The following is a 22,305-nucleotide window of genomic DNA, read 5'->3' as shown; positions in this document are numbered from 1 at the left end:
GTGGCCTCCTAACGGTTGGACGTGCCCTAAACACCTCCCTAAGGAGGCGTTCGGGTGGCATCCTGACCAGATGCCCGAATCACCTCATCTTTCTTCTTATTACATACAATCGAGTAAGAATAAAACCAATAGTGAGAAGTGATTACACACAAAAAAAACACAAATTCATTCAATGCTTCATAGCCCTCCTGTGAACTTATTTCCCGGAGGTTGTACACAAGATCAAGTACACTGACGTCTATGAAAATAAACAAATAAGTTACTGACACTGCCTTCTGTATGAATACAGTACGTGTGATATTTGGGTCCATCCAACCAGACCTAATGTTTATCACTTTTACCGTGCAGAGGTAACAAGCATGGTTGTCGGTGTGTTCTATCTCCATTTGAATTGCGTTTGTCGGCAGGAAGTCGTAAGTTGGAGAGCGTGGTCCTCAGCAAGCTGAACTTTGAGGCGTTTGTGAGAGATCTGCTGCTGGTGAGGCAGTACCGGGTCGAGGTGTACAAGAACCAAAGCAAGAGCAGCAAGGAGCACGACTGGAGGATTGAGTACAAGGTCGACCTAACTTTGTTTATTGTTCTTTGTTCCTTGGGAGAGTACGATGGAACGTCAGTCAAAACGCGCAGCAATAACTAGCAACCCTTTTATTGTCCTTCGAATTTCAGGCCTCTCCGGGAAACCTGACCCAGTTTGAGGAGATTCTCTTTGGCGGCGGAAATGGGGCAGAAGGCTGCGCCGGTGTCGTGGCCGCTCGCTTGGCCACCGGCGCGGACGGGCAGCGCGTGGTGGGCGTGGGCTACGTGGACGCCGCTCAAAGGACCATGGGCGTGTGCGAGTTCCCGGACAACGAGATCTTCTCCAACCTGGAGTCCCTGCTAGTACAGATCAGCCCGAAAGAGTGTCTCCTTGCTCAGGGTGACGGCAATGTGGATGGAAGCAAGCTGCGGGAGGTTTGTTTATTTTTAAATTACCTTTTTTTTTTTTTTTCTGCCAGTTTGTGTTATTTAAAGGCCTACTGAAAGCCACTACTAGCGACCACGCAGTCTGATAGTTTATATATCAATGATGAAATATTAACATTGCAACAGATGCCAAATCGGCTTTTTTAGTTTACTAAATTACAATTTTAAATTTCCCGGGAGTTTCGTCTTTGGAACGTCGTGTAATGATGACGTGTACGCAAGACATCACAGGGTTTTAGGAAATATGAGCGCTACGCACACACACAGCTAAAAGTCATCTGCTTTAACGGCATAATTACACAGTAATTTGGACATCTGTGTTGCTGAATCTTTTGCAATTTGTTCAATTAATATTGGAGAAGTCAAAGTAGAAATATGGAGTTGGGAAGCTTTAGCCTTTAGCCACACAAACACACGGTGATTCCTTGTTTAAAATTCCCGGAGCTGAACATTTACTATGGATCACAGAGCGGTCAAGCAGACATGAATCCAGACCAAATGTCAACCAGCAGGTTTCGGTGAGAAAATTGTGGTTAAAAAGTCGCTTCTTACCGGATATACCAGCGGAGCTTCCGTCCTGCTGCAGCTTTGTGACTTCCCTCAGAGACACTGTGCGTCAACACACCAGTGGACAAACACATCCGACTATCAGGAAATATTAAACTCACTAAAACACTAGCAACACAATAGAAAGATAAGGGATTTCCCAGAATTATCCTATTAAATGTGTTTAAAAACATCGGAATCGTTCCCAATGCAATGGCGTTTTTTTTTGTTTTTTTTAGTAGTCCTTCGCTATCAATATCCTCAAACACAAATCTTTCATCCTCGCTCAAATTAATGGGGAAATTGTCGTTTTCCCGGTCCGAATAGCACTTGTTTGTTGCAGGCTCCTGTTAAAATCAATGTAAATATGTGAGGAGCCATCAACATGTGACGTCATCGTCTGCGACTTCCGGTACAGGCAGGGCTTTTCTCTTAGCACCGACAGTTGCAAACTTTATCGTGGATGTTCTCTACTAAACCCTTTCAGGAAAAATATGGCAATATCGCGAAATGATGAAGTATGACAATCCAATCCAATTCACTTTATTTATATAGCACATTTAAACAATAACGTTTCCAAAGTGCTGCACAGCCATGTAAAAACAATTGTAAAAAAATAAAATAAAAAAAGTATATATATATATATATATATATATATTATGCTCCACCAATGACTGAATAAAAACAAAAAATAAATAAATATAAAAACAATATAAAAACAAATATGATTAAAAACTATTTTAAAGGGTAAAATCAATTAAAACAGTAAAATAGAAATCAAAGTGTATAAAAAACACAGAGGACCACACAACTCACGTAGTGTTAAAAGCCAAAGAATAAAAGTGGGTCTTAAGACGAGACTTAAAACACTCCACTGTGGAAGCAGTTTGAACATGGAGGGGCAGAGTGTTCCAGAGCTTAGGGCCGACCACAGAGAAGGCCCTGTCTCCCCTGGTCTTAAGTCTGGTCTTGGGCACCACGAGCTGGAACTGGCTCTCGGACATCAGAGCGCGCGCAGGAATGTAAATTTGGATGAGGTCCGAGATATATTGAGGTGCCAGTCCATGTAAAGATTTAAAAACAAACAGCAATGTTTTAAAATCAATTCTAAAATGAACAGGGAGCCAGTGCAAACTCTGAAGAATTGGGGTTATATGCTGGCGTTTCCTGGACACTATTAAAAGTCCTGCTGCCGCGTTCTGGACTAACTGCAACCGGGAGAGAGCTTTTTGGCTAATGCCAGCATTGCAGTAGTCCAGGCCACTTGAAATAAAAGCATGCACCACTTGTTCAAAAAGGTTAAAAGATAAAAACGGTTTAACCTTTACTAAAAGACAAAGGTGATAAAAACACGATTTTAAAACGCCATTGACTTGTTTGTCTAGTTTAAAATGGCTGTCTATAGTGACGCCAAGGCTGACACATAGAATGGACCTGCTATCCCCGTTTAAATAAGAAAATCTCATTTCAGTAGGCCTTTAAGTTAGGGCTGGGCGATATTGGCTTCTATTAATGTCGCAATATTTTTATACCATATGTATGATGATTCTATGTGTTTACATTAAAACATTCTTCTTCATACTGCATTAATATATGCTACTTTTAAACTTTCATACAGAGAGGGAAATCACAACTAAGTCAATTGACCAAAACTGTATTTATTAAATACTCTTCATTCTCTCATGGGTGAGTTTTTAAATGAAAGAACAAATTAGTAGTGCTGCTACCTTTTGTAGTAACACCTCCGCTGCATACTTTGCATATTGCTGTTGTCTGCTGAATATCTTCCCGCCAGATGATGGACCCCTTGCTGTTTTTTCGGGGCATTAATTGTTCTTCCTCCATTTGTGATCAGTTTCGCACCTTCTCTTTTGTAAAGTTACTCGCTCCGCTCTGCTTGCACCACCTGCCTCAGCTAACCATGCTGCTACCTCTTTGCACGGCGAGGGCGTATGACGCTACACGCGCGACTGTATGTGATGTATGTAAGAAAGCGGGCTTGTTTTACGTCTCTGTGAGAAGAAGAGATGAGAAGGAGTGAGAAACACCTGTAGTGTAATGCCCGCAGCTAAAAGCAACTGCATGAGAACATATACTCGAATATTACGATATAGTCATTTTCTATATCACACAGAGACAAACCCACGATATATCGTTTATATCGATATAACGCCCAGTCCTAACTTAAAGGCCTACTGAAACCCACTACTACCCACCACGCAGTCTGATAGTTTATATATCAATGATGAAATATTAACATTGCAACACATGCCAATACGGCCTTTTTAGTTTACTTAGACCAGGGGTGCCCACACTTTTTCTGCAGGCGAGCTACTTTTCAATTGACCAACTCGAGGGGATCTACCTCATTTATATATATCATTTATATTTATTTATTTATGAAAGAGACATTTTTGTAAACAAGTTAAATGATAATACAAGCATGTGTAACACATATAGATGTCTTTCTTTCACAAGGACAATAATATAAGTTGGTGTATTACCTGATTCTGATGACTTGCATTGATTGGAATCAGACAGTAATGATGATAACGCCCACATTTTCAAATGGAGGAGAAAAAAAGTTGTCCTTTCTGTACAATACCACATGAAAGTGGTTGGTTTTTGGCATCTCATTCATCCAGCTTCCATACACTTTACAAGAAAAACATTGGCGGCAAATTCCGTAGCTTGCTTGATTGACATTCACGGCACCCGAGGGTCTTGTGAGATGACGCTGGCTGCTGCCAGTTCATTATTATGAAAAAATGACAGAGAGGAAGGCAAAAAACACTTTTTATTTCAACAGACTTTCGCGCCGTCCCTTCCGTCAAAACTCTAAAGACCGACTGCACATTTCCTATCTTCACAATAAAAGCCCTGCTTCATGCTGCCTGTGCTAACTAAATAAGAGTCTCAGAAAGCTGGCGTGCACAAGTGATGTGCACGCCAGCTTTCTGAGGGCTCGCTTGTGCACGCCAGTTTTCCGAGACTCTGTATTTAGTTAGCGCAGGCAGCATGAAGCAGGGCTTTTATTGTGAAGATAGGAAATGTGCAGTCGGCCTTTAGAGTTTTGACGGAAGGTACGGCGCGAGAGTCTGTTGAAATAAAAAGTGTTTCTCGCCTTCCTCTCGGTCATATTTTCATAATAATGATCTTGCAGCAGCCAGCGTCATCTCACAAGACCCTCCGGTACCGTGAATGTCATTTAAGTGACGTCTTGGTGAAGATTGATGATCACTCATTTTTAGGTCTATTTTTTTTAAAAGCCTGGCTGGAGATCGACTGACACACCCCCCGCGGTCGACTTGTAGCTCGCGATCGACGTAATGGGCACCCCTGACTTAGACAAACTTTGAATGATCCACAAGGGAAATTGTTCAACACAGTATCTTAGTTACAATGATGGAAAGTGTAAGGATGGAAAGGACAATGCAGGTATAAATAGACTAGGTATGGCAATGTAAAATTTAACATATCTGCGAATATATACAATATGTACTTAATATGTGTACAGTATATTATATATACAGATATGATATGTCTATAACATTTATACAATATATACCAATTGCTATGTACACTATCACAGTATATTTGGCAGCCCCAGCATAAAAAGAGAGTAAGTCCAGCAGAAAATTTAATTTAATTTAATTGCAATTTTAAATTTCCGGGGAGTTTCGTTTTGAAAACGTCGTGTAATGATGACGTGTACGCAAGACGTCACAGCTTTTTAGGAAGTATGAGCGCTGCACACACACACACAGCTAAAAGTCTTCTGCTTTAACGGCATAATTACACAGTATTTTGGAGATCTATGTTGCTGAATCTTTTGCAATTTGTTCAATTAATATTGGAGAGGTCAAAGTAGAAAGATGGAGTTGGGAAGCTTTGGCCTTTAGCCACACAAACACACGGTGGTTCCTTGTTTAAAATTCCTGGAGGTGAAACTTTACTATGGATCAGAGCGCGGTCAAGAGAACATGAATCACGACGAAATGTCAACCGGCAGGTTTCGGTGAGAAAATTGTGGTAAAAAGTCGCTTCTTACCGGAGATCAGCTGAGCTTGTGCCGTCCATAAAGCTGCCGTCGACTCCCCTGAGACATTGGCGTCAAGACACCCGTGGAGACGCACCTCCGACTATCAGGTACTGTTAAACTCTCTAAAACACTAGCAACACAATAGAAAGATAAGGGATTTCCCAGAATTATCCTAGTAAATGTGTCTTAAAACATCTGAATCCGTCCCAATGCAATTGCGTTTTTTTTTTTTAACTTTTTTTTTTTTCTAGACGTCGCTATCAATATCTTCAAACACAAATCTTTCATCCTCGCTCAAATTAATGGGGAAATTTTCGTTTTCTCGGTCCGAATAGCACTTTTTGTCGGAGGCTCCCATTAAAATCAATATTAATATGTGAGGAGCCCCCACACTTGTGACGTCATCGTCTGCGACTTCCGGTAAAGGCAGGGCTTTTTTGTCAGCACCAAAAGTTGCAAACTTTATCGTGGATGTTCTCTACTAAATCCTTTCAGCAAAAATATGGCAATATCGCGAAATGATCAAGTATGACACATAGAATGGACCTGCTATCCCCGTTTAAATAAGAACATCTCATTTCAGTGGGTCTTTAAGTGTTTATCTTGTAATTTAGCATGAGACTATCTGTGGGACTTATTTTAACAAGCCATAAATATGATTAGTGTTCAATGCCAAATCAAAGAATACAAACCACATCTTAGCTTTGGTTAACGTCAAACCAATCAACCGTAACAGTAATGAATTCATTTATTTTTTACAACATGCTGACGGCAAAAACGAGCTGTGGGTCGTTATTGCCGCCCTCTTAATGATTCACTGCCCCTCGCTGTGTTTTCGCAGATCGTGCAGCGTGGTGGCGTGCTGGTCTCAGACAGGAAGCGAGCCGAGTTCAGCAGCAAGGACGTGGTCCAGGACCTCAACAGGCTGCTGAGAGCTAAAAGAGGAGAGACGAAAGCCAGCAACACTCTCCCAGAGCTGGATAAACAAGTAAGGGCGCCTTGATGTGCTTCACTTTTTCCACATTGTTATATTGCAGCTTTATTCCAAAATTGAATACATTCATTTTTGTCCTCAAAAGTCTACACACAATATCCCATAATGACAAAGTAATAGTTTTTTATTTATTTGCATTTTTGTAAATGTATTAAAAATAAGGTTTCAACTGATCATCCTTGAGATGTTCCTACACCTTAATTGGTCAATTTTAGAGATGTCCGATAATCAAGGGTGTAACGGTACGTATATTTAATTGAACCGTGTCGGTTCGGAGATGTACCGAAGAGTTCCACGTGGACCTATTAAGTAACGCATCGCACGTTGTGTAAACAATGCTGATCCGCCTCCGCTTGGGATGGTTTCCTGCTGGCTCCGCTGTGAACGGGACTCTCGCTGCTGTGTTGGATCCGCTTTGGACTGGACTCTCGCGACTGTGTTGGATCCATTATGGATTGAACTTTCACAGTATCATGTTAGACCCGCTCGACATCCATCGCTTTCCTCCTCTCCAAGGTTCTCATAGTCATCATTGTCACCGACGTCCCACTGGGTGTGAGTTTTCCTTGCCCTTATGTGGGCCTACCGAGGATGTCGCAGTGGTTTGTGCAGCCCTTTGAGACACTAGTGATTTAGGGCTATATAAGTAAACATTGATTGATTGATTGAAACAATGCACACTGAGGCACCATGAATTGATTTACGTGGACCCTGACCTAAACAAGTTGAAAAACTTATTTGGGTGTTACCATTTAGTTGTCAATTGTACGGAATATGAATGTGAGTGTGAATGTTGTCTGTCTATCTGTGTTGGCCCTGCGATGAGGTGGCGACTTGTCCAGGGTGTACCCTGCCTTCCGCCCGATTGTAGCTGAGATAGGCGCCAGCGCCCCCCGCGACCCCGAAAGGGAATAAGCGGTAGAAAATGGATGGATGGATGGATGAACTGCACTGTGCATCCATCCATCCATTTCCTAACGCTTATTCCCTTTTGGGGGCACTAGCGCCTATCTCAGCTACAATCGGGCGGAAGGCGGTATACACCCTGGACAAGTCGCTCTGCACTGTGCAATCTACTAATAAAAGTTTCAATCAATCAAAAAAAAACACACGACATGCTAGCAGCGACCGGACTACGGTAGACTGACCACACCTCCTCTTTTCACGGGATATGTCGTCTTTTGCGGGGCTGTCCGGGTGGAATTTCTTAAATGCCTCAGATGTCCGGCATTTTAAGTTAGGGTTGCGTTTATTTTCAATGTTGGGGGCGACATAGCTCGGTTGGTAGAGTGGCCGTGCCAGCAACTTGAGGGTTGCAGGTTCGATTCCCGCTTCCGCCATCCTAGTCACTGCCGTTGTGTCCTTGGGCAAGACACTTTACCCACCTGCTCCCAGTGCCACCCACACTGGTTTAAGTGTAACTTGGATATTGGGTTTCACTATGTAAAGCGCTTTGAGTCACTAGAGAAAAGCGCTATATAAATATAATTCACTTCACTTCACTTCAATGTACGTTCAGGGTTAAGAAGAGGTTAAAAACAAAACAAATTGTGCGCAGCAACATTCGTGAGGGAGGGGCAGAGAGCTAAAAAGTTATGATAAGCGCACGTGCGTCGCCAGACTCTGCTTCGTAACCATAGATTTATCAGATTTTATTTTTTATTATCTATAGCAGGGGTGTCAAAAGTGTGCCCCGGAGGCCATTTGCAGCCCACAGCTAATGTTTTAAAGGACCACGGCACATTCTAAAAATACTACTAAAATAACCAAAACATAAGCAAAAGTGAAATAAAAAAGCTTAAAGGCTAAATGTAATTTAGAAAAAGTTGCAACGTTGACTCATAAAACAAAGCTGTTTTTTTTTTTTCAAACTGTCATTGCTCAAAACATAATATTGTATCAAAATCAATGTTGTTATGAATTATTGACCTAGCCAAGTTTCCGATTACTTCACATCAAATATTCCGTTAAGAAAAGTATTTTTGGTGGAAGATTCTGCAAATTTGGTAAATAAATAACCCAAAAATGTATATTTAGTTGCTTTCTTACTGTACCGAAAATGAACCCAACCGTGACCTCTGAACCGAGGTACGTACTGAACCGAAATTTTTGTGTACCGTTACACCCCTACGGATAATAGCTTTTTTGCCGATATTGTCCAACTCTTAATTACCAATTCCGATATCAACCGATACTGATATATACAGTCGTAGAATTAACACATTGCTATGCCTAATTTTGTTGTGATGCCCTGCTGGATGCATTAAACAATGTAACAAGGTTTTCCAAAATAAATTAACTCAAGTTATGGGGAAAAAAAATGCCAACATGGCACTGCCATATTTATTATTGAAGTCACAAAGTGCATTATTTTTTTTAACATGCCTCAAAACAGCAGCTTGGAATTTGGGACATGCTCTCCCTGAGATATCATGAAATGGTTGAGGCAGGGGTGTATATTGTAGAGTTAGTGCTGCAAGGGGTTCTGGGTATTTGTTCTGTTGTGTTACGGTGCAAATGTTCTCCCGAAATGTGTTTGTCATTCTTGTTTGATGTGGATTCACAGTGTAGCGCACATTTGTAACAGTGTTAAAGGCCTGTCGTGTAATGCCAGCAGATAAAGGCAACTGTGTGAGATCATATACTCGAATATCACAATAGTTATTTTCTATATCGCACAGAGACAAACCCGAAATATATCGCGTATATCGATGTATATCGCCCAGCCCTACCTCCGCCACAGAGCTAATGTTTTCGCCAGGGTTGTTTTGTCGTTTTTTTAGCAACATAACTCAAAAAGTTACTTTGGAGAAGAAAAAAAAAAAACCCTCTCTCCAGACTGAAACACACTTTACTTCCTGCTTCCTCTCTCTCTCCTTTACACGACGCACAACCCCAGATTGCTGTCCCGGGCTACGCAGAGGATTCTGGGAGATGTGATTTATTTTCACACCGGCCAAAGCAAAAGTGCTAAAACTACACTCACCAAGTTTATGATGCATTGTCCCACCAAATTAGGCGCTAATGTAGTTTTAATTTATAGTAATCATGCAAATAACAAAATAAAAGGATATAAAAATATATTTGTCATTACTCTAGAAGTGTTTACCATTGTACTGTAAATATAAGGTAAATATGTTTATTCTAATTAAAATAAATAAATAAATGGACTCATTTTTTGTAAGCAAAAAATGTACTTATGTAAATATTCAACATATTAAAGTGTGTATTTTTCCAGATGAAAAATTATGTTGGGCGTTGTCCTTTCTTTTGTTGCCATCACAGCATTCTCGCGCGTCAGTCGGTTTCTTGAGCTCATATTGCCCATCTAATTTGAAGCTGAAATTTTACCACAACGGGACATTTGGCTTTGTAACCTTATTTTTTCCTCTTCATATGTGTTACTTTTTGCGGAACTTCTCATTAAAGGAGTTGCGAGTAGGGAGGCAATGTCCGTAAATCAGGGGTGCCCATTACGTCAATCGCGAGCTACCGGTCGACCGTGGAGGGTGTGTCAGTCGATCGCTAGCCAGGCTTTTAAAAAAATAGACCTAAAAATTAGCGATCACAAATCTTCACCAAGACGTCACTTGATTGACATTCACGGCACCCGAAGGTCTTGTGAGACGACGCTGGCTGCTGCAAGATCATTATTAAGAAAAAATGACCGACAGGAAAACGAGAAACACTTTTAATTTCAACAGAATTTCGCGCCGTACCTTCCGTCAAAACTCTAAAGGCCGACTGCACATTTCCTATCTTCACAATAAAAGCCCTGCTTCATGCTGCCTGTGCTAACAAAATAGGAGTCTCGGAAAGCTGGCGTGCACATCCGAGCAAGCTAGGGAATTTGCCGCCAATGTTTTTCTTGTAAAGTGTATGGAAGCTGGATAAATAAGATGCCAAAAACCAACCACTTTCATGTGGTATTGTACAGAAAGGAGGACTTTTTTTCTCCTCCATTCAAAAATAAGGGCGTTATCATCACTACTGTGATTCCAATCAATGCAAGCCATCAGAATCAGGTAACACACCAGCTTATATTCTTGTTTTCGTGAAAGAAAGACATCTATATGTGTTACACATGCTTGTATTATCATTAAACACATTTAACTTGTTCACAAAAACGTCTCTTTCATAAATAAATCAATCAATCAATCAATGTTTACTTATATAGCCCTAAATCACTAGTGTCTCAAAGGGCTGCACAAACCACCACGACATCCTCGGTAGGCCCACATAAGGGCAAGGAAAACTCACACCCAGTGGGACATCGGTGACAATGATGACTATGAGAACCTTAGAGAGGAGGAAAGCAATGGATGTCGAGCGGGTCTAACATGATACTGTGAAAGTTCAATCCACAATGGATCCAACACAGTCGCGAGAGTCCAGTCCAAAGCGGATCCAACACAGCAGCGAGAGTCCCGTTCATAGCGGAGCCAGCAGGAAACCATCCCAAGCGGAGGCGGATCAGCATCGCAAAGATGTCCCCAGCCGATACACAGGCAAGCAGTACATGGCCACCGGATCGGACCGGACCCCCTCCACAAGGGAGAGTGGGACATAGAAGAAAAAGAAAAGAAACGGCAGATCAACTGGTCTAAAAAGGGAGTCTATTTAAAGGCTAGAGTATACAAATGAGTTTTAAGGTGAGACTTAAATGCTTCTACTGAGGTGGCATCTCGAACTTTTACCGGGAGGGCATTCCAGAGTACTGGAGCCCGAACGGAAAACGCTCTATAGCCCGCAGACTTTTTTTGGGCTTTGGGAATCACTAACAAGCCGGAGTCCTTTGAACGCAGATTTCTTGCCGGGACATATGGTATATGAATGAGGTAGATCCCCTTGATTTGGTCTGTCTGTGTTGGCCCTGCGATGAGGTGGCGACTTGTCCAGGGTGTAAACTGCCTTCAGCCCGATTGTAGCTGAGATAGGCACCAACGCCCCCCCGCGACCCCAAAGGGAATAAGCGGTAGAAAATGGATGGATGGATGGATGGAAAAGTAGCTCGCCTGCAGAAAAGGTGTGGGCACCCTTGCCGTAAATCCTGTGTGTGAGTTTGCGTCCCGCTCTCCGCCCACTGAGACACTCAGTTAATTCTACTATTAAATAAACGTGCAGTGCACAGAGTGAGACCTCTTTCTCCCTGTTTGAAGCGAGAGACTAAGAAAACAAACACACAACAGACATACAATTAATATTATTAATAATACGTTATTAACTCTATTATCATTTATTGTTTGATTGATTACTTAATAACTATCGGACCAGGCCTTGCTTCGATATCGGGTCTATTGACAGATATAAGTTTGAACTATACGCTACAACAGTGAAAGATGCATGCGCATGTACAAGTCAGTCTGCCCCGCGGTAGAGAAAAAGTACAGTTTATTAACTGAAACTGAAATAAAATGGCGGACTCGCCCAAAGCTCTTCGGCTAAACCTCTACTATGTATGTAGACATCTGCTGACGTGTTTAAGGCAAAATACGTCTCTAAAGTTTCAAATTCCTAACGACTCGTTTGAAGCAAGTTTGGAATAAGGAAAGATTGTGTTATAAATATCTCTGCGGTTTTTCCATGGTTGGATTTCACATTTTCGGGACTTATGCAGATCCCAAACATACACAAACATGTACCAATAGGTAAGAAAAGTTGGTTTTGCAAAATAAGATCCCTTTTTAACTCTTTTACCACAGTCACGTTGTTTACGGCGTTAAACAAAGGTTTATTGTACAACACACATGATTGAGCGCTTTTGTTGACATATGACTGGAGGGGAGGGGCTAAGGGTTCATTGTCAATGGGGGAAAAAAAACAGGTCAGTTTATGTCAACAAAGGTCCTTTCTTCTCCGCGATAGCACACATAAAGGACTGCCTCAGAAAATTACAATTAGTAATGCAACTAAAAATATGAAAATGTCAAACATTCTGGATTCTTAACTCAACTGAAATATTGCAAGCCTTTTGTCCTTTTAATATTGCTGATTACGGCATGTAGCTTAAGAAAACTCAAAAATCCTATTTCAAAAATGTGAATATTTCCTCAGACCAAGTTAAAAAAAAGATTTATAACAGCAAAACAAAATCAAACATTAGAAAATGGTTGGGAATCCTTTTGCACGAATTACTGCCTCAATCCGGCGTGGCATGGAGGCAATCAGCCTGTGGCATTGCTGAGGTGTTACGGAGGCCCAGGATGCTTCAATAGCGGCCTATAGCTCATTTGCATTATTGGGTCTGGTGTCTTTCATCTTCATTTTCACAATACCCCAACAATTCTCTATGGGGTTCAGGTCAGGGGAATTGGCAGGCCAATCGAGGACATTAATGCCATGGTCAGTACACCTCATTGATGCAGTAATCCGTGCAAAAGGATTCCCAACCAAGTACCGAGTGCATCTATAGACATTTTCAAATGTTTGATTTTGTTTTGCTGTTCTAAATCTTTTTTTACTTGGTCTGAGGAAATATTCACATTTTTTTAGATAACATTTTTGAGTTTTCTTAAGCTGTATGCCATAATAAGCAATATTAAAATAATAAATGGCTTGCAATATTTCAGTTGATGTGTAATGAATCCAGAATGTATGACATTTTCATGTTTTTAGTTGCATTACAGAAAATAAGTAAGACTATCACAATATTCAAATTTTCTGAGACATTTCTGTACAAGAAAACAATGTTCACAAAGTGTGGTTGGTTAAAAAATCCTTTATCATCGCTCATTCGCCTAACGTCTTCTAACAAAGTTGTCTGAACTTTGTGATTTTGACGAGATACAAGTCCCATTCTTTCTTGCCTCTTCTTCTCAAAGAGACGTAAACAAGTGCACCTTCTTACCTACGTCATGCGCCCAACGTCACACGCCCTCCCCGAACAGAGAGGTAGCTACATGGGTAACATTAGCTGTGATGCTAACGGATCGTTGCGAGTGGTAATACGAGAGAGAGAAGGTGCCAATCTGGTAACAAATGAAGGAAGAATATTCCCAAGAAAAACAACACGGGGTCCAACATCTGGCGCTGGTTTGGCTTGAAGCAGGAATATGTTCATCAATTATGCGTCTAAAGCGTTGCTACAAAAAGTAGCAGCACTGCTATTTGATTTTCTATTATGCAGCTCATTTTTATTTGACACTTATTGAAATATCTTGTGTGACATCATGCACAAATGTGCACTTTATTGGTTTTAAACTAATGTAGTGGCGTTCTGTACAAAAAGTGCACTTTAATTTAATGTCATCTTAGTGACATCATGCACAAAAGTGCACTAATAGCTTGTTTTAAAATGTCTCTGACAATCTTGCACTTTCTGTTTTGACATGACATGAATGTTTGTGCCACTGCCTATTTTAGGCCCCATCCTGTTCGTTCTTTATCTCCTCCCTCTTGGAGATATTTTTAAGAAACATGGAGTGTTTAATCACTTTTATGCAGATGACTGCCAAATTTATATGCCGATTTCAAAAAGCCACGGCCCCCTGACACCCCTTCTTAACTGTCTATGCGACGTCAAGGCTTTGTTAGCCCAGAATTTTTTAATAATGAATGAGGGAAAAACGGAAATTTTAGTTTTTTGTCCGGACCTCACTGACTTGTGACCATTGCAAAATGATGTGCGTCCCAAAGTCACCAGCCTTGGCGTCACTATAGACAGCTATTTTAAACTAGACAAACAAGTCAAGGGCGTTTTAAAATCGTGTTTTTATCACCTTCGTCTTTTAGTAAAGGTTAAACTGTTTTTATCTTTTAACCTTTTTGAACAAGTTGTGCATGCTTTTATTTCAAGTGGCCTGGACTACTGCAATGCTGGCATTAGCCAAAAAGCTCTCTCCCGGTTGCAGTTAGTCCAGAACGCGGCAGCAGGACTTTTAACAGGGGCCAGGAAACGCCAGAATATAACCCCAATTCTTCAGAGTTTGCACTGGCTCCCTGTTCATTTTAGAATTGATTTTAAAACATTCCTGTTTGTTTTTAAATCTTTACATGGACCGGCACCTCAATATATCTCGGACCTCATCCAAATTTACATTCCTGCGCGCGCTCTGAGGTCCGAGAGCCAGTTCCAGCTCGTGGTGCCCAAGACCAGACTTAAGACCAGGGGAGACAGGGCCTTCTCTGTGGTCGGCCCTAAGCTCTGGAACACTCTGCCCCTCCATGTTCAAACTGCTTCCACAGTGGACTCTTTTAAGTCTCGTCTTAAGACCCACTTTTATTCTTTGGCTTTTAACACTACGTGAGTTGTGTGGTCCTCTGTGTTTTTTATACACTTTGATTTCTATTTTACTGTTTTACTTGATTTTACCCTTTAAAATAGTTTTTAATCATTTGTTTTTATATTGTTTTTATTGGTTTTATATTTATTTATTTTTTGTTTTTATTCAGTCATTGGTGGAGCATAATATATATATATATTTTATTTATTTATTTATTTTTACAATTGTTTTTAACATGGCTGTGCAGCACTTTGGAAACGTTATTGTTGTTTAAATGTGCTATATAAATAAAGTGGATTGGATAATAACTGTTTAATAAATACAGTTTTGCTAAATTGACTTAGTTGTGATTTCCCTCTCTGCATGAAAGTTTAAAATGAGCATACGTTAATGCAGTACGAACAAGAATATTTTAATGTAGACACATAGAATCATCATGCTGCTGTGATTTTATGCATCAAGTGTTCATTCAAGGCTAAGGCAAAATATCGCGATGATATATGGTGCCTCGTGACGTGGCTTTAAAATATCGAGATATTGATAAAAGGCCATATCGCCCAGCCCTACTTATATTATTAAGTACAATATAAAAATGGCCAAAGTGGCACAGTATCAATAATATTAACAAAATTGATAGTTGTTTGTTTAAAACATTTGCCAAAAATAAATGTTCTTTTTTAATCCATTTTTAAAAATAAATTAAAATCAACTTTTTAGTAAATTCAAAAATCTTGATTTGGATGTGAGTCGATTTTTTTTTTGTGAGCATCCCTAATTATCACTGCATCCTCCTCCACAGGTGGCCATGTCCTGCTTGGCAGCCGTGGTGCGTTACCTGGAGCTGCTGTCCGACGAGTCCAACTTTGACTCCTTCAGTTTGACCCCGCTGGACCTGGGCCAGTACATGAGGCTGGACAACGCCGCCGTGAGAGCGCTCAACCTCTTCCAGGTAGATACTTTGCCCCCGTCACGTCTGTTCCGTCGGTGCGGCGGAGCACACTTGTTGATGTCCCGTTTGCCGTCCTCCAGGGTGCGCCCGACGACACCAGCGGGGCTCACTCATTGGCCGGTTTGCTTAACAAGTGCCGCACGCCTCAGGGCCAGCGGCTTATCAACCAATGGATCAAACAGCCGCTCTTGGACAGAACCAAAATAGAGGAGAGGTAATGAACCATAGTCTGTAAACTTGGATATTCCTTAGAGTAGTCTGTGTACAGGTTGTATTGCCGTATACATGTACGATCAACACACAACCATTGTTGTGTCAATAGCTGGCAATACAAGGGAGTGCAGCTCATAGTGAACAAATTGTGTGGTTGCTGTGACTATGTAGTGTGAGTGCCATTCTTGTTTAGCACTGCCGCAGTGCTCTTGGGTATGGAATTGAGCAGGGCTACTCAGATTGTTACTGGAATCAATCAATCAATCAATCAATGTTTACTTATATAGCCCTAAATCACTAGTGTCTCAAAGGGCTGCACAAACCACCACGACATCCTCGGTAGGCCCACATAAGGGCAAGGAAAACTCACACCCAGTGGGACATCGGTGACAATAATGACCCAGTGGGACGTCGGTGACAATAATGACTATGAGAACCTTGGAGAGGAGGAAAGCAATGGATGTCGAGCGGGTCTAACATGATACTGTGAAAGTTCAATCCACAATGGATCCAACACAGTCGCGAGAGTCCAGTCCAAAGCGGATCCAACACAGCAGCGAGAGTCCCGTTCACAGCGGAGCCAGCAGGAAACCATCCCAAGCGGAGGCGGATCAGAGATGTCCCCAGCCGATACACAGGCAAGCAGTACATGGCCACCGGATCGGACTGGACCCCCTCCACAGGGGAGAGTGGGACATAGAAGAAAAAGAAAAGAAACAGCAGATCAACTGGTCGAAAAAGGGAGTCTATTTAAAGGCTAGAGTATACAAATGAGTTTTAAGGTGAGACTTAAATGCTTCTACTGAGGTGGCATCTCGAACTGTTACCGGGAGGGCATTCCAGAGTACTGGAGCCCGAACGGAAAACGCTCTATAGCCCGCAGACTTTTTTTGGGCTTTGGGAATCACTAACAAGCCGGAGTCCTTTGAACGCAGATTTCTTGCCGGGACATATGGTACAATACAATCGGCAAGATAGGATGGAGCTAGACCGTGTAGTATTTTATACGTAAGTAGTAAAACCTTAAAGTCACATCTTAAGTGCACAGGAAGCCAGTGCAGGTGAGCCAGTATAGGTATATATGTATGTATATATGTATATAAAGGTATATACAGTACAGGTATATATGTATGTATATATGTATATAAAGGTATATACAGTATAGGTATATATGTATGTATATATGTATATAAAGGTATATACAGTACAGGCGTAATATGATCAAACTTTCTTGTTCTTGTCAAAAGTCTAGCAGCCGCATTTTGTACCAACTGTAATCTTTTAATGCTAGACATGGGGAGACCCGAAAATAATACGTTACAGTAGTCGAGGCGAGACGTAACAAACGCATGGATAATGATCTCAGCGTCTTTAGTGGACAGAATGGAGCGAATTTTAGCGATATTACGGAGATGAAAGAAGGCCGTTTTAGTAACGCTTTTAATGTGTGCCTCAAAGGAGAGAGTTGGGTCGAAGATAATACCCAGATTTTTTACCCTGTCATCTTGTTTAATTGTTTGGTTGTCAAATGTTAGAGTTGTATTATTAAATAGAGTTCGGTGTCTAGCAGGACCGATAATCAGCATTTCCGTTTTTTTGGCGTTGAGTTGCAAAAAGTTAGCGGACATCCATTGTTTAATTTCATTAAGACAGAATCCTCTTCCGCTCCTTGATGACATCACTCCTCACGCGCCGCCATCTTCCTTCCTTCCTTCCTGTCGCCTAAGAATGCCCCACAGGTGCTTATGTAATTGGGTGCAGGTGTGGAGGAGACACACCTGTCCACTTTTTTCTCTTCACCAAGAAGCCACTGGTCATCTTAGAGGTGTGTCCCGATACAACTTTATCACTTCCGCTGCGATACCGATCAGATATATCAGTGCTAATCATCCATCCATCCATCCCATTTATCCATTTCTACTGCCTCTCCCTTTCGGGGCCGCGGGGCGGTGCTGGAGCTTATCCCAGCTGCATTCGGGCGGAAGACGGGGTAGCGCTAATCATACATACTTTAATTATTTTGTAGTGTGGAATGTTAGAAAAAGGTTTAATCCAGTGAAATTACCCCAAAAAAAACACATTAGATTTGAAAAAACTAACATATTTCTTTATTAACCATATGGAATGGACTTATCCTGTCTTTAAGTTGAAGTGAAGTGGTAATTGGTTTTTTTTGTGACAATTTAAGCTCATGACACAGTAAGTTGATAGGACTCGTTTGTTACTGGATACTTTCTAATAATCTTCCGTATTGGAGTTTATATATGATAAGCTTCTTTATTGGAGATTCTGTGAGTAACACACAACTATAATTATTTGATACTTGTTTATATTGACAAGTGCTGTTTTAGACTGCAATATTGTACAATTAAGGACGCTTGCTATAAAATGTCCAGCTTGTGTGCTTAGCTGTTGTGTAGCTGCTAGCGCAGACCTGGGCAAACTAAGGACGCTGCGCTTCTCTGCTCGTTCCTTGTTTGGTTTTTCATTTGTAAATCTTAGATTTAACTTTTTGGTACTTTTGCGTGGTATCGACGCTCACGCTGACCGCAATGTGGGACCACGCGATCCGAGCCATGGCGAGCACCCACGCTATCATCGCCGCGTCGGTTTTCGTGGCGACCGTGGTGCCCGCTGCTCTCGTACCTGGTTTCTCGGTGTATGGAACCCACCTTCTGTGGTTGTACTCGGTGTCCGGGGCGGTCACCTTGGTCAGTGTCGCCATCTTCTGGCTGGTCGGCATCTCCCCGCCGACCAAGGAGCACACATTGGGATACAAGGTCAGGATCTAAGGCAGACCTGGGCAAATGAAGACCCGAGGGCCACATGCGGCCCGTTAAGCTTTCTAATCTGACAATTTTTTTTTTTTTTAATCTTTAAGATGGAAAGTGTAGCTGCCATTATGATGTGCAGTGATGTTTTCTAATGACCGTAAGTCTTCAACTGTACAAAGTATTTCAATGGTTGAAATCTGCACTTTTAATCTACGTCACAGCAGCTCAGACCAAGCAGTGTGGGTGGGAAGCGTTTCCACAGACGTGGAAGGAGATTTCACAACAAAGTTCTAAAGCTTTGTGATGTATCAGATATATCAGATTATAGGTGGGTTTATTTTGTACCCTTCGTGTTCGTATTTCACTGTTTATTTGCATTTTTGTCGCGTTTCCGTCGATTGTAAAATATGTCGATCGAAAGGGGGTGTGACATTCATATTTTGTCAATATTCAGTGTTTTATCGTTCATAGAAAAATGTAAAATTACATTACGTTTTTTAAGGCGGTCTGTCATAACGTTTTTAGCATTTAATCAGACATTATTGTGAGGTTTTGTATTAGTGTTCCTTAGTGCTGCGAATCTTTGTGTGTCCCACGATTCAATTCAATATTGATTCTTGGGATCACGATTTGATACAAAATCGATATTTTTTTTTTCAATTCAACATGATTCTCGATTCAAAAACAATTTTTTCCCCGATTTAAAAGGATTCTGTATTCATTTAATACATAGATTTCAGCAGGATCTACCCCAGTCTGCTGACATGCAAGCAGAGTAGTATATTTTTGTAAAAAGCTTTTATAATTGTAAAGGAAAATGTTTATGGTTGGCGCCTTGCATGGCAGCTCCCTCCATCAGTGTGTGAATGTGTGTGTGAATGGGTAAATGTGGAAGTAGTGTCAAAGCGCTTTGAGTACCTTGAAGGTAGAAAAGCGCTATACAAGTACAACCCATTTATCATTTATTTATTTAATTGCAATAATGTAAATTTGTCTTAACTATTAAACGAACCAAAAATACGACTTATTTTATCCTTTTGAAAATATTGGACACAGTGTGTTGTCAAGCTTATGAGATGCCATGCAAGTGTAAGCCACTGTGATTCTATTGTTCTTTTTTTACTTAGTTTTATACATTTCTAATGATAATGTCAATGAGGGATTTTTAATCACTGCTATGCTGAAATTATAACTAATATTGATACTGTTGTTGATAATATTCATTTTTGTTTCACTACTTTTGGTTTGTTCTGTGTCGTGTTTGTGTCTCCTCTCAATTGCTTTGTTTATTGCAGTTCTGAGTGTTGCTGGGTCACGTTTGGTTTTGGAATTGGATTGCATTGTTAGGGTATTGCTGTGCATTGTTTTGTTGGATTGATAAAAAAAATAATAATTAGAAAATAAATAAATTGATTTTTTTTAAATGAGAATCGATTCTGAATCGCACAACGTGACAATCGCGATTCAAATTCGAATCGATTTTTTCCCACACCCCTAGTGTTCCTAAAAACACATTTTTTTCCTCTAACTGTGGCCTCCCGAGTTAAAAAATAATTGCCCAGGCCTGTGCTAGCTCCTAGTAGCCTATAGTCCACGATGTTTACCATTTTGTAAATTACTTGACCAAAATAGAAGAAAAGACCAACCTTATGTGTTTACTGGAAGACATTTAGATGTTAACTGACTGTCCAGCTTTGCACACATAAACACTACAGGTTCAGATATTTTGTTTGCAAGCCCTTATCATCCCATACTTTTTAAAAACATTTTTTTTATCAGACTGCTATCCCTAAACTGACATGACATTGCTGGAATCAGTCTCGTGCAGCTCCGTGCTTGACTGTGGATACAATTTCTTCTAACTTGTGTTGCCGGTCCACACAAAAACGTGTCTTTGTGTGGACTCATTTTTAGTATACTGTAACACTGTAAGGCTGTACACTGACTACTCTAAAGTAGATCCCAAATGTACTTTCAATAGTATTTGTTCGTTGAGAGGGTGAGATAACATACGCGCAGAAATGTGTGTCACGGTTGTTTTGACACTATTTGTGTTTGCAGGCTAGACCTGGTGGAGAGTTTTGTGTGTGACTCGGAGCTGAGGCAGACCTGTCAGGAGGACTTGCTGCGCCGCTTCCCCGATCTCCAGCGCCTTGCCAAGAAGTTCCACCGCCACAGCGCCAACTTGCAGGATTGTTACCGCGTGCACCAGGCCGTCAGCCACCTTCCTGCCCTCGTCGCCGCACTGGAAAGATATTCAGGTGTCAAAAATGGATATTGTCTAGTAAACAACCACTTTATCTGTGCGTGAAACGTTTCCTGTAAAATGTCCGTAACGTGACTTACAGTACATGCTTGTCTTCAGAGGGGAACAGTGTAATCTAATCTAAATCCCTGCTGTGTTGAGCATCCTGTAAATGTCTGTATGTTCCATCCCAGGCAGCTACCGGGTCCTGTTGGAGGCCGTCTTTATCTCCCCCCTCAGAGATCTGCAGGGCGACTTCACCAAGTACCAGGAGATGATCGAGACCACGCTGGACATGAACCAGGTAAAATTAACATCGACAAGGGTCAGTCTACAGTGCCTCTGCTGGTTGCTGTCGAGTGCTGCACTGCGTTTTTATTAAAAAATGTACACTATCAGTTAATTACTATTCGTCTATTAATTAACTCACCAATTTACATGCATCCCTGTACTTATATGCACGACTAATCAATTTGTAATGGCCATAGGGGTCCATCGATATTTATATATTTTAGGGGTGTAACGGTACGTGTATTTGTATTGAACCGTACGGGGGTTTTGGTTCGGTTCGGAGGTGTACCGAACGAGTTCCCACACGGACATATTAGGTAGCGCACCGCAGGTCGTGTAAACAATGCAGAGCGAGGCACAACGCACGGCAGGCTAGCAGCGACCGGGCTGGGACAGCATGCAAAAGCCAGAGCTGGAAGACCCTGCTGCCTCGTTAAAATCTCTTGTTTGGGAACACTTTGGCAACAATGGAGGGCGGAGGTTTTCCGACATTGTTCAGCAGCAGTAGGATACGCTTCTGCCAACACGTCAAACATGCTAACTCCTTTGAAGTGGCACCACCGCATTCAAGCAGCCTCTCCTCGGCGAGTCAGGTAGGGCTTAAGCAGTAACAAATGCTTTTATAGCAGCAGATTTAAGACCATCCATTGATCCATTTTCTACCGCTGGTCCCGTTCGGGGTCGCAGGGAGTTGCTGTATTGCATTAAAAACTACATTTTGACCCACTTCTATGGTGGAAGAACAATAAGCCCATATGTCCTTTTACTGCCAAGTTAGCAAGGCTAGGGGGGTGGTGTTGATGAACGTGGACCCCGACTTAAACAAGTTGGGGTGTTTGCATTTAGTGGTCAATTGTAAGTAATATGTACTGTACAATCTACTAATAAAAGTCTCAATCAAACAATCAATCAAAAAAAGCACTCTATATGTAAAAAGGTTTTGTTAAGAAACCATTCTGAGCCTTATCTTAAGTTATTTTATCTATGTTGACCACATTAACCCTGGCAATGGACCCTGTGTGAATATGTATGTTACGCCATTGTTAACAAATTTGGTAAATAACCA

General features: G+C 41.3%; 1 protein-coding gene across 1 annotated transcript in view; it reads left to right on the top strand.

Moving 5' to 3' along the window:
• The window catches only part of LOC133557219 (DNA mismatch repair protein Msh2-like), a 50,588-nt gene that overhangs the window by 4,932 nt on the left and 23,351 nt on the right, over nt 1–22,305 (top strand). The window contains exons 2-8 of the mRNA XM_061907519.1: nt 408–556; nt 667–951; nt 6,393–6,539; nt 15,567–15,716; nt 15,797–15,930; nt 20,765–20,964; nt 21,143–21,252. Coding sequence (XP_061763503.1) covers nt 408–556; nt 667–951; nt 6,393–6,539; nt 15,567–15,716; nt 15,797–15,930; nt 20,765–20,964; nt 21,143–21,252 — 1,175 coding nt within the window. The remainder of the gene's footprint in view (nt 1–407; nt 557–666; nt 952–6,392; nt 6,540–15,566; nt 15,717–15,796; nt 15,931–20,764; nt 20,965–21,142; nt 21,253–22,305) is intronic.

The sequence above is a fragment of the Nerophis ophidion genome, linkage group LG08 (genome assembly GCF_033978795.1).
Source record: "Nerophis ophidion isolate RoL-2023_Sa linkage group LG08, RoL_Noph_v1.0, whole genome shotgun sequence".
NCBI lineage: Eukaryota > Metazoa > Chordata > Actinopteri > Syngnathiformes > Syngnathidae > Nerophis > Nerophis ophidion.
Note: the sequence above shows the minus strand (reverse complement) of the source record. Positions and strands in the feature narration are given on the sequence as shown.